Below are 12,162 nucleotides of genomic sequence, written 5' to 3' on the forward strand. Positions count from 1 at the left end.
GCTAGCATCTATCCAATGTGCTGTAATAACCATATATCCCAACTTCTGAAGTGAGCTCCATGTGTCAGTGGTGAGGCAAACTCTGACTTTATTAACCTTGAAATAATTCTTCAATCTCACTTTCTCGTACTCAAACAGTTCCATAACATCTCTCCGTACAGTGATACGAGATGGTATCTTGAATCTACTCTCAAGTACCTTGCAAAATTCTCGGAAACCTTCCCCCTAAACTATTCTAAAAGGCTGCTCATCTACTATGATGAATATAATCAATGCTTTTCTACACGAATCCTGACAAAAAGTTACAGCAACTAACTTTTCATCTTCTCCCAGCCTAGCAGGTTCAAAAGAAAGAGTCGACTGACCAGAATCCTTAGGAATAAGATTCAGACACTTTCTTAAATGGTTATTCAAGGAGCCGGTCCCATGTGTAGAAGAGTCAGCTTTCATTCTCTGTTTACATTTCTTGCAAGTTACCATTATCGAAGGAGGAGGGTCCAGATCAACGTGATCCCAAACCCATGAAGTTTTCTTCCGCTTCTTAGAAGCTGGTGCAGTGACAGTGATGGTACCAGCATCGAAAACATTGGCAGCTGGTGCAGATGGAGCTTCACCAGCAGTTGGTACTTTTGCAACTGAACTAACTTCAGTAGAGGCGTTAGAAGATCTTGGAGGAGGATGTAGTGGTGGCAACAATGCATTTGAGTTAACGGAAGCCTGAATATAAACAAGGCAGAAATTCAAATCAGATAACATGTAAAAAAAGCATATCAAAGTGCATTCAAAGAAGATGATACACTTTATATGCAAAAAAACATATACAGATACTAATTATTTTCGAGTTGGATGGATGATAGATGATACACTTTATATGCACAAAGAAGTATTCTGTAATTAAGGAGTAGATAAATTCACTGGATGTCCTCTCAGCTAGAGCTAAAAGAACGAATTGACACAGTGGTACCAATCACTTGAACGAATTAGTAAAAGAAGACTGCAAATTTTAGAATCCTATTTTTCTAATTCTTGAGGAAAAATATCTTACTGGTGTTGATCCTGATTCCTCCATAGTTGAATCAAAGAAATCAACTTAATCCTGCAAAAAAACAAAACAAGCAAAATCAAATCATTTTAGTAAACCCTAGATTAAATATAAATCATGTAAATCAAGTAACCCAAGTTACATAAATATGATACCTCTTAAAAGAAATTAGATGTTCACTTGTTTATTTCGTCTGAAGAATGAAGATGATACCTTCTACTAGTAAACCCTAGCTAACACTGACAGGTTACAATTACAAACTCATATGAACAGATTTCGCCTGAAAAGAAGGAGGAGGAGAAGGAGAAGAAGAAGAAGAATGAGGGGATGATTAGATTCTACTAGAGTTTAGAGATCACGATTCATGATTTGATTTTTGATTTCTCCTAACTTTAGTTTCTGTTCTATGAACTGAAGAGTGAAGAAGGAGGCGAAGATGTGAAGTGAAAATTAGGTCGACGAAATCAATGTATACTTGGGTTATAACTTAAGAAATATGAAGGGTGTGGATTGAATCTATCTGATATTAATCAACGGTCTATATTTATCGGTTTTCCAATGGTTTTTGGTTCGGTTTTCAGGCCAAACCAAAACCAAACCAATACTGTCGGTTTTTCAAAATTTTTTACCAAACCAATCCAAATCTAAATGGTTTGGTTCGGTTTCTTGCTTATTGGTCTGGTTCGGTCGGTTTCCAACGGTTAACCGACACCATGTTCAGCCCTATGGCTGAGTGTTAGCAATTTATTATTAATGTAACCAAACATTTTCATGAACCATTACTAATGTTTCACTCCTTATCCATTTAACCCGATTTTATTTGCTGTTTTTCAATTGCGAAATAGATCCGAGGGAAAATTCCTGGTGTTTTTATCAGCTGACAAGTGAAAAAGGTTCTGAAACTCTTTAGGAGATTAAAGATATACAAAAGCAATGTGTCCACTGCACTAACAATGGTGGATGCACCCACGGTGTACCACTGTCATTCATCGTGTATTCGTATTTATTCATATTTCCAACCCATTAAGTTTTATGGGGTAACATTTCATGGTTTCGGGTCTGAATCGGTGGATCTGGACGTGAGGGCTTGGTCCAAACAGTCAACATAAATGGTAGGATTTTCTTACAAAATCTCAAATGACAAAAATTGATGTCAACATTTTCATGTCACACTATTGTAATGAATTCGTATTTACGTCTGGGCACGCACTACCACGGCACTGTATTATCTAAACAAGTGTAGCTGCAGTACCACGGCACTGTGTGTGCCTTGCTTACATTTTTCTTACCCCAGAAATCGTAAAATTCACCCATCCAACACAGACAAAACAAACCCCTTTCCAGAAGCGATTCAACTTACCCCCCGAATCTCTAATTGCATAGATAAATCCTAGATTTATTTCTCTCAATCTCTGTAAATCCTTAATTTTTCAACTACAAGGGTTGGTTTCATCGTTGATTCATGGAGTATTTCAGTTTGCTTTCCGAAGAGAATACATTGGATATATTGAGTAGAGAACCAGCTGAATCAATTTTGGAATCCAAATTAGTATGCAAAACTTGGAATCATCTGGTTTCTCATCATCCATCGTTCTATAAAATGTACTTGCATCATCTTTCTACTACTGGAGATTCTGGTAAGTTGAGTTTTATTGCTTTAACTAAGTTAGCTGATGAGAATGAGAAATTTCAATATTTTAAATATGATCAGAATCATGAATCAACAACACCTATTCGGAGAATCACAAGGATTAATTTCACTCCTCCTGTTTGGAGATTCAACTTTGTTGGTTCGTGTAACGGGCTGATATGTCTTCTTTGGTATTCATCTGTTTGTATTTGTAACCCCATTACAAAAGAATATGTTATGCTTCCAGAAATGGAGAAGAGTCAATGTGATACTAAGTATTATAGTCAGGTGAGCGGATTTGGTTACGTTTCCTCAACCACTGAGTACAAATTTGTAAGAATACGTAAGTTGGATACCGGGTTTGTCGAAGGCCACATATATACTTTAGGTAGTGGCAATGGCTGGAGAAACCTTGGAAAGTTCCCTATGAATTCACCCCATCTTATGCGGAACCAGGTAGCTTTGCCAGTGGAGTTCTTTATTGGATCAGCCATGATTTAGAAATGATCGTTAACTTTGATTTGGTTGAGGAGAAGTTTCGTGAAAATTTGTCATCACCTATGCCACCAGGGAGTTCTATTGGTCTTAATAGAATAGGGATTTTGGGTGGGGTTTTGTTTTTTGCTGTTGGTCTAATTGTCAAAGGAGCTAAATGGTTTGACGTATGGCTATTAAGAAAGAAAAATGACAATCTGGACATGCAAGAGTCAGAGGAACATCAGTCATTTGGTTGGACTAAGGAGTTTAGGCTTGACAAAAGCGAAGTATTAGCTGTTACGAAGAGTGGTGGTGTTTTAACTTATATTGATAACTATCTCAATGTTTACGACACAAAAGGTTCTATCTCGACAAGGCTTGTGGATTTTAAAGAACGGATTCGTCTGAATGTTTCCTCACAAGAACACCTTAGTTTCGTTGAAAGAATTAGGGGAAGAAAATACGAAGATAATAGAGTCAGTGGAAATTGAGGAGACAAAAAGTCATGATCAACCTTTGAACCTGCTGTAGGAGGATGAGAATCTGGATACCTACTCGTAAACTGGTAATCTTTGTCGGGTTTAATTTTTAAATTGGATAACAAGTAACATTTGTGTGAACCTAAATGCTTTTTGACATTTTTCTATTGAGTAATGTATCGAGGCTACTGTCATTCTATCTTTATATCATTTATCCAACTTTTTGAGAGTGTTTAACGCATTCTTATGTTGGGTTAAGCTAAATTGGTTTGTTAACTCTGCATTTGTTAGTGACTCGATCTTATCTGAATGCGAAATATGACATATTCTTTAGTGACTTATCTTGAATTTTGTGCTATCAAACATGACTCTGGTGAGCCCCTTTTCCACTTTTGTTTTCCTCATGACACCCTCTGTCTATGTGCCTAAGCTATTAGGCTGACAATTGGATGGGAAGTTTGGAGGTAGCATTCGCTCAAGAAATCCCTAGTAGTTATAAAGAGATTTAATATGCGATTTCTTCTTAGCATCCGCCTCCTGTAAATTCATCTTGTATGGTTTACCAAGATGTGATTTCATAAAATTCGGTCATTTAATGAAACAGGTGACCAGATGTAGCAGCTAATCTATTCTTGATTGATAAAAAGTAGTCATTACTTGGCCTAGTTGTAGGAGTATCTACTGCATTGATTAATTATAATACCCTGCTCTTGTAGTTCCATTTTGACAAATATTCATGAACAACCCGATCAGATGCATAGCAACCCGTCGTTTCTTTGTATATCTGTAGTCGGTCGAGCGTTGAGCAACCCGTCGCCTTTTTGTATATCTGTAGCAGATTGGATACACAAAGCAACTCTTCGCTTTTTTGTATATCTGTATAGCAGATCGAATGCGCAGAGAAACCCGTCGTTTTTTTGTATATTTGTAGCCTATCGGATACGCGGAAAAACCCGTCGCTTTTTTGTATATCTGTAACCGATCGGATGCACAGAGGAATCCGTCGCTTTTGTATATATGTAGCCGATCGTATGCGCAGAACAACCCATCACTTTTTTTGTATATATATATAGTGGATCGGTTGCGTAGAGTAACCCATCGCTTTTTTGTATATTTGTAGTCTATCGGATGCATAGAGCAACCCGTCGTTTTTTGTATTTGTATGTCTTCCGATCTGATAAGCAGAACAACCCGTAGATGACGGGATACACGGAGCAACCCGTAGCCAAGTATTTGTATGTTAGCCGACCGGATGCGTGAAGTAACTCGTAATCTTTTATATATTTGTAGCCGATCGGATGCACGGAGCAACGCGTGGCCTTTTGTATTTCGCTAGCCTGGTGCCCATAACACGTTACCATAAATCCTTGTAGCATAGTTGATCATGAATTTCAAGATAAGATGATATTGATGCTTTGTAAATTTGATAAGGTGACAACCTAGTCATGTGACTAGATGACATGCATATTTTGTGAAGTGCAAATATTCATACTGAAGTAAGCTTTAATTTAGTTAGACGCCTCGTGCTTTGGATCGTATATGCAAGCGGACATGTGTCTGTAGTTGAAATTCTCCATATAAGATTAAGATGGTGTTCATAATTTTTTTCCTCAAAAATCTTCCAACAAAATCCATAAGTCAATTTATCCGAACAATATTTCATAACTTCTAATTTAACAAATTAATGTAACCAAATTAATTATACTAAACAAATTAGTTAATGCTAATTAAATAAAAGCAATCCCACCATCAAAAATACGACTATATGACTAAGGGGCTTTGGGTTTTACTTTTTAGTGACTTTATTTTATTTTATTCGAGCTAGGAGAAGATGTTTTGGTGGAATGTTCCACACTTGATATTGTGGATTCTCATTCAATATAAAGAGCCGTAAACGGCTATTATTACAGAAGATATTGCAAGATTGTATACCAAAAATACAAGATTGACAGACATTAGAATGTCGACATAATATGACAGCTATAGCTTAGAAGGATACAGCTGTAGTTACGGCTTTGAATGAGTGCGGATAGATGTATCCTTAACATCCTCCCTCAAGTTGAGTTGTTGAATGTTCAACTTGTTCCTGAGATAAAGAAACCTTGGTACTGACAAACCCTTAGTGAAGATGTCAGCTACTTGGTCTTTAGTCGAGATGAAAAGTACCAGAAGCTGCTTGTTTGCTACTCTTTCACGCACAAAGTGATAATCAATTTCTATGTGCTTCATACGAGCATGAAAAACTGGATTGACAGTGAGATATGTAACCCCTAAATTGTCACACGAGATTGACGGAGCTCTTACTTCAACACCAAGTTCTTTTAGCAAAGATTGAAGTCAGATTAGTTCAGAAGTTGCTATGGCTATGCCTCTATATTCTGCTCCAGTGCTCGACTTGGAAACAATTTTCTGTTTCCTTGCGCTCCAACATACAAGATTGTTGCCAAAATAGATGCAGTATCCAGTAGTGGATCGGCGATCATCGAGACTTCCAGCCCAATCAGAGTCAGAGTAGGCATGAATACTGATATCTGAAGATTTTCGCAAAACCAAACCATGTTGAACTGTGTGTTTGAGATACCTGAGTATGCGTTTGATTAGATCCCAATGCTCGATGTAAGGGTCTTGCATGAACTGGCACACTTTTTTTACTGCGACAACAATATCAGGCCGAGTGAGATGTAGATACTTCAATGCTCCACAGACATTTCTATAAAGCGTTGGATCCTCAAATCTTTGTGTACCCAATCTGCTGATTTTAGTGTTCACAGCCAAGGGAGTGGCAACTGGTTTTGCAGCATCCATCTTGGTCCGTTTAAGCAGATCAGTGATGTATTTTTGTTGACTCAACAAAACTGAATCTTTTTGCTTAATAACTTCTATCCCCAAGAAGTAGCTGAGGTCACCTAAATCTTTGATTGCAAAAACAGAATTCAGAGCAGATATTAGGTTTGTAATAAGAGAAGAATTGGAACCTGTGATGATAATGTCATCAACATATATTAAGACATAAATTACTCCATCTGAATTCTTCTTGATAAATAGTGAATTGTTTGCAACAGATCCTTTGAAACCCAGCTCAACTAGGTACGTGCTAAGCCTTGAAAACCAAGTGCGTGCTTGCTTGAGTCGTAGATTGACTTGTTCAACTTGCAAATGTGAGTTGGAAAGTCAGTATGCTGCTTCATATAAACATCTTCTGTCAGAACACCATGCAGGAAAACATTCTGAACATCTAATTGTCACAAGGACCAACCATTTTCCACAACAATGGACAAGACAAGTCTGATAGTGTTTGGTTTAATCACAGGACTGAAGGTTTCATCATAATCAAAAACTTCTATTTGATTGAAGCCTTTAGCTACTAGTCGAACTTTGGGTCTGTCAATTGTACCATCTGCTTTCTGTTTAACCTTAAAAACCCATTTCGATCCAATCAAATTCATCCATGGTTCATGTGGTACGTAGCTCCACGTACCATTACGAATGTGAGAATTAATCTCATCATCCATGGGAGGTATCCATGTTGGATTTTTCGATGCTTCTGTATAAGACGATGGAGTGGTGAGTGATTTCTCTGCAAGTGGATACTTTGTTGCTATAAGACAAAGCTTTTTGACTGGTTTTTTGATACCATGTCTAGATCTAGTGATCATATGATGCTGTGTAGGTGGTGCAGGTGGAGCTAATGGAGCCGGCTGCAACGTAGATAGTTGTGGTGATGCTGAATGGTTGTCTCTGCAGAAGGGATTGATGTAGTAGATTCTGGTGCTGCTGTGTTTAAAGTTGGATGCACATTATCCATATTTGGAGATAGAGGTGGTGACTGCAAAATATCCGTACCAGGCGACATTGGTGGAGTATGTAGCAGAGGAGAGGATGGTTGAGAAACAATATTCTCATGAGATTAAATAGAAAAAGTGGGTGATGCAAATATTTTTGTGGATATGGATGGCCTGGAAATGGGTTTAGTGATACATACCTGTTGCTTGGCAGCAAATGGGAAGCTTGTTTCTACGAACTTGACGTGTCGAGAGATATACAACCTTCCTGTAGGTTTATGTAAACATATATATCCTTTGTGCGTGCCACTGTAACCAATGAATACACACGGTAATGATCTTGGTTCAATCTTGTTAGATACATATGGGCGAAGGCATGGGTAACATAGACAGCCAAAAACCTTTAGAAGGGAGCAGTCAGGTTTTTTGTTGTATAGGAGTTGGAGTGGAGATTTAGCTTCATGTTGGGATGCAGGAAGTCTGTTAACAAGATAACATGCAGTTGAGAAAGCTTCTACCCAGTATGATTTTGGCATTGAGGCATGAAACAAGAGATCTAATCCTGACTCAGTGATATGTCTAATGCGTATTTCAGCAACGCCATTTGAGCAGATGTGTGAGGACATGAAAATCTATGTACAACACCAGAATTACTAAGGAAAGAAGTAAACTTCCTAAACTCTCCACCATTGTCAGATTGAAAAACCTTGAGTTTATGATCTGTTTGATTTTCTATCAACTTTTTGAATTGAATAAAGATGGGAAAAGCATCTGATTTTCTAACGAGTGGATAAATCCAAGTATAGTGTGAGTAAACATCTAGAAGAATCAGATAATATCTAAAACCATCTTTTGAAACATGTGGTGAAACCCATAAATCAGCAACAATTAAACTCAACGGTTCATCAATAATTGTACTACTAGTAGGAAATGGAAGTTTATGTCTCTTGCTCATATGACAAGAGTGACAATAATCAAACTTATTATTTGAAACAAGAAGCGGAAGATTTTTAATCATCCTAAAAACAGTGCGAAGCATTGGGTGACCCAATCTTTGATGCCATAAAGGGACTGTATTGGATAGTAGAGCAGCTGGTATTATATGTTGAATCTCTCGAAAAACATCAAAGACATAGAGACCATTCTTAAGTCTTCCTTGCAACAGGGTTGTCCCCGACTGGATTTCCTTCATAATAAAAGAAGTTGCATAGAATTCAAAGAAAACGTTATTATCTTTGCAGAATTTAGAGACTGAAAGTAAGTTGATATTTATTTGAGGGACATGGAGAATATTGTTTAACTGAAAGGATCTGTTATTATGAGTAAAGGAGACATTACCAATATTTTTGATATGGAGAGCCTCACCATTTCCTATGCGCACTTGTTCAGTGCCATCGTACTCATGCCGAATGTTGAGATTGTTGAGATTTGCAGTCAGGTGATGAGTTGCACCTGTATCAGTCACCTAGTTGTTATCAGCAGGACCACCAGGGAGAGCCAAGTATGCAGCTGGCTGTTTGTTGTTGTTGTCCACTTTGTTACGAAACCAGCAGAATCGAGCATCATGATTCTTGCGTTTGCAGATCTCACAAGGACCTTCACCTTGATACATGTTTCTAGGCTGACGGTTGGATTAATTTTGTGGACGATTATTTGGATATCTCCTTTGATCTTGCTTCTGAAATGGTCTGGAGTTTGATGAGGCAGCAACATTGGCTAGCAGTTGTTGCAAAACGGCTAACTGTTGTTCAAGACGGAGATTAAATGAAAGCAGATGAGCTTGAAAAGTATCCATGTCGATCTTGTCGACAGTGCTTAAGGCTGTGACAATGGAGTCATAAGCCTGATCTAGTCCACCTAAAACTGATTCCTTCATATCTTCTTCAGAGAGAGGTTTTCCAGATGCTGCAAGTGCATCAAAAAGTTTCTTAGTTTTCGACAAATAATCTTGCATTGAGCTGTTACCTTTGCGAAAACTGTGTATTTGTCTTTTCAGGTTCATTTCATGAGCTTTGGTTTTTGGTGCATATCTCCTTTGAAGGGCTTCCCATACAACTTGTGATGTTGAGAGACCTGCAACTCGACCTAATACACCTTCAGATAAAGAGGAAAGAATCCACCCTAAGAGTATTTGGTCTTGTTCCTCATATTTTGCATAAGCAAGATTAGAAATTGGTTGTGCACCTTCTTCAGTAGCAGGTATGGTTTTTGCTGGTTCAAGCTAGGACAAGATGTTTTGGTGAAATGTTCCACACTTGTTATTGTGGATTCTCATTCAATATAAAGAGCCGTAAACAGCTATTATTACAGAAGATATTGCAAGATTGTATACCAAAAATACAAGATTGACAGACATTAGAATGTCGACATAATATGACAACTATAGCTTAGAAGGATACAACTGTAGTTACGGCTTTGAATGAGTGAGGATAGCTGTATCCTTAACAATTCGGTATAAGCCAATTAATCTCGGTACACCTTGATCTCCCGAGTTTTTTTGGTCGCATATTTTTTTCCTTATTTGATTTAATTTGAATCTAAAAAGAAATGCGGTAGAGACTAAGATTCCATCTTGGACAAAAAGATAACTTCTTGCAGTTTGGGCTAAGCTATATCTACCAAATAGTTCGAAAAGATGAACACCATACACCGATCACTCTTCTCCGCATTCCAGAAATATAACCCGATTGTGGCCACTATGGTGCTCTTGCTCTGATAAAGCTAGAGAAGCCGAGAAGGTCCCACACCATTATACCTTTCAAAATAAGGTCAAAAAATCAGGCTGCCCCATAGACTTTATCCAGGAAACACACTTTCGGGAAGAGAGTTCAAATTTAGGGCACCAAGCCACCAACCTCTGGCTCCGAGTCAGGGACAGAGCTACTAGTAGAGTGGGTGATTCCCTGGACCCACCTAAATTTCCAAGAGAAAAAACAACTCAATTGCTACTTAAACGATTTCAGTTTCAGTCCATCCAAAGTCGTGAAAAAAACAAAAATTTCCCACCTGTTTTTACTTTACTCGCTGCTGCCTACTTCTTTCGTGTGGTTCTATCCAATTTTTGTTTTCGTTAACGTCTTATAGTATTTTGGTTTGGTGAATAGCGTTCCTTTCAAGTTCTCATAATGAACATTTTGTTTAATCGTGTTACACTCATAATCAGATGATACATGGTACTTCTAATTGCTTAAACTTATGATCAGATGATACATGGTACTTCCCTTAAAGACTATTCTAAATTACTGGTGGTTGTTGTAGTTTTTCTGTGGTAGTAAAAGTTCGTTGCTCGGACTTGTAAAGATAATGGATTTTTAGATTTATAAAATTTATATACGAAAATATTGACAAATTGGTAGAGAGTTACTGGGACTAAAGATTCGGCCATTTTTCATTTTCAAGTGGTTCAGAATTTAATTCTAGGCGATTATAGTTCAAAACAAAACAAATATTAACTCTAGTTTATTGCCAAGATAGATTTTATAAAATATTACTTGTATTTCTTAAGCATGGAATATCAAAAATCCCTAGGACTAAGCATACTCCATCAAATGAAATCACAAGTAATTAATTTAAAATCTTATTTCAATTAAAATTGGTGCAAAAAGTAAATAAAGAATTAATTTAAATTACCACATGGATGAAACATGGCCTCCTCCGTCGTCCCAGTGTTGGGTTTAGCTCATCATGGTGAAAAACCTCTCAAAATATTTCATTGATGCTCAAAAGTGTTTTACAATGAAGAGAAAGATAAGTAAATGTTCTAAAACAGGATTCTGCGACCCACAGAAGGCGTCCAAGCTAAACGACAGAGCTGAAGTGCTGTTGTCGCTGAAAAGCTACGACCCACGCCTGTGAGTCTCTTTCACTGTTGATAAACGACTGCTGCTGCTAGTCCGTTCTTCGCGTTCTTGGTGCTCTTCATCAGCAGCAGCAGCAGAAACAGAGTTTGATCAACTCTTGATTTCTGCGTCTGTGGCTCTCCTCTCTTCTCCCAACTCTCGACAGCCTCTCTGTAGCACATTAGGAACATATTTATACGTAATTGAACCATTGAATCTCCTCCATTAATCCAAAAAATCTTCCCATTACTCGGCAGTGAATGAAAATATTCCCGATATTTTTTCTTTAATTCTCTGATTTGTTACGGATTGTTCCATGTTTTATCTCTTCTCACGCGTCATCCTTGAGCTGTAGGGATTGTTTCCAGCCAATAAAATCAACCCATGCACGTCTCTTCCATCCAAGAATTCCAAGAATAGAATATTTTTCTTATTTTAGAATATCTTCCCTGATTTGATTACCACCGGTTATCTAACCAATTTTGACCGAATCCAACACCCATACCAGCTCTATCTAGGCCCTAGGAACAAACCCATTTAATTTGGGCCATTGAATCTCCTTTAATCCCGTCCAAACTTCCAACCCTAAATCTGCCAGTTGATAACAATTTTTTCCCGCCAATTTTGTTTTTTTGAATTTGGGAAGAAGATGTCCTCCCCCTAACCAGAACTTGGGTGCGAATAGCAGCTGCCTTGGGGTGACCTGGGGGTGCCCCTTAGTAATTAGGTTACCCCTTATCCAAAAGCGAGAGTCCGAACAACACTTGTCCTCCGGGTGACAAAATCAACTTTTCGAGCAGAATTTTCCAAAAATGTTTATTTCCAAAAAATACCTACAAATACATAAAATAACAAAATTAGTACAAAATCGAATGCCAACAATATATAGTATTGAGATCAAATTAGACACAAA

At 37.8% G+C, this 12,162-nt stretch overlaps 1 protein-coding gene and 1 long non-coding RNA gene across 2 annotated transcripts; one reads left to right on the plus strand and one right to left on the minus strand.

The window, feature by feature from the left end:
• Positions 1–612: 612 nt before the first annotated feature.
• Positions 613–1,404, minus strand: LOC113318089. The gene is made up of 3 exons (XR_003344277.1): positions 1,198–1,404; positions 1,046–1,096; positions 613–717 (listed from the first exon to the last, which is right to left on the minus strand). It is a non-coding gene; the product is annotated as an uncharacterized LOC113318089 (long non-coding RNA).
• A 1,100-nt stretch (positions 1,405–2,504) lies between these two features.
• Positions 2,505–3,173, plus strand: LOC113315980 (putative F-box protein At3g10430). Its single transcript, XM_026564217.1, has one exon. The coding sequence runs from the start codon at positions 2,505–2,507 to the stop codon at positions 3,171–3,173; it is 669 nt and encodes a 222-aa protein (XP_026420002.1).
• Positions 3,174–12,162: the final 8,989 nt, after the last annotated feature.

This window comes from Papaver somniferum, chromosome 10 (genome assembly GCF_003573695.1).
Source record: "Papaver somniferum cultivar HN1 chromosome 10, ASM357369v1, whole genome shotgun sequence".
NCBI lineage: Eukaryota > Viridiplantae > Streptophyta > Magnoliopsida > Ranunculales > Papaveraceae > Papaver > Papaver somniferum.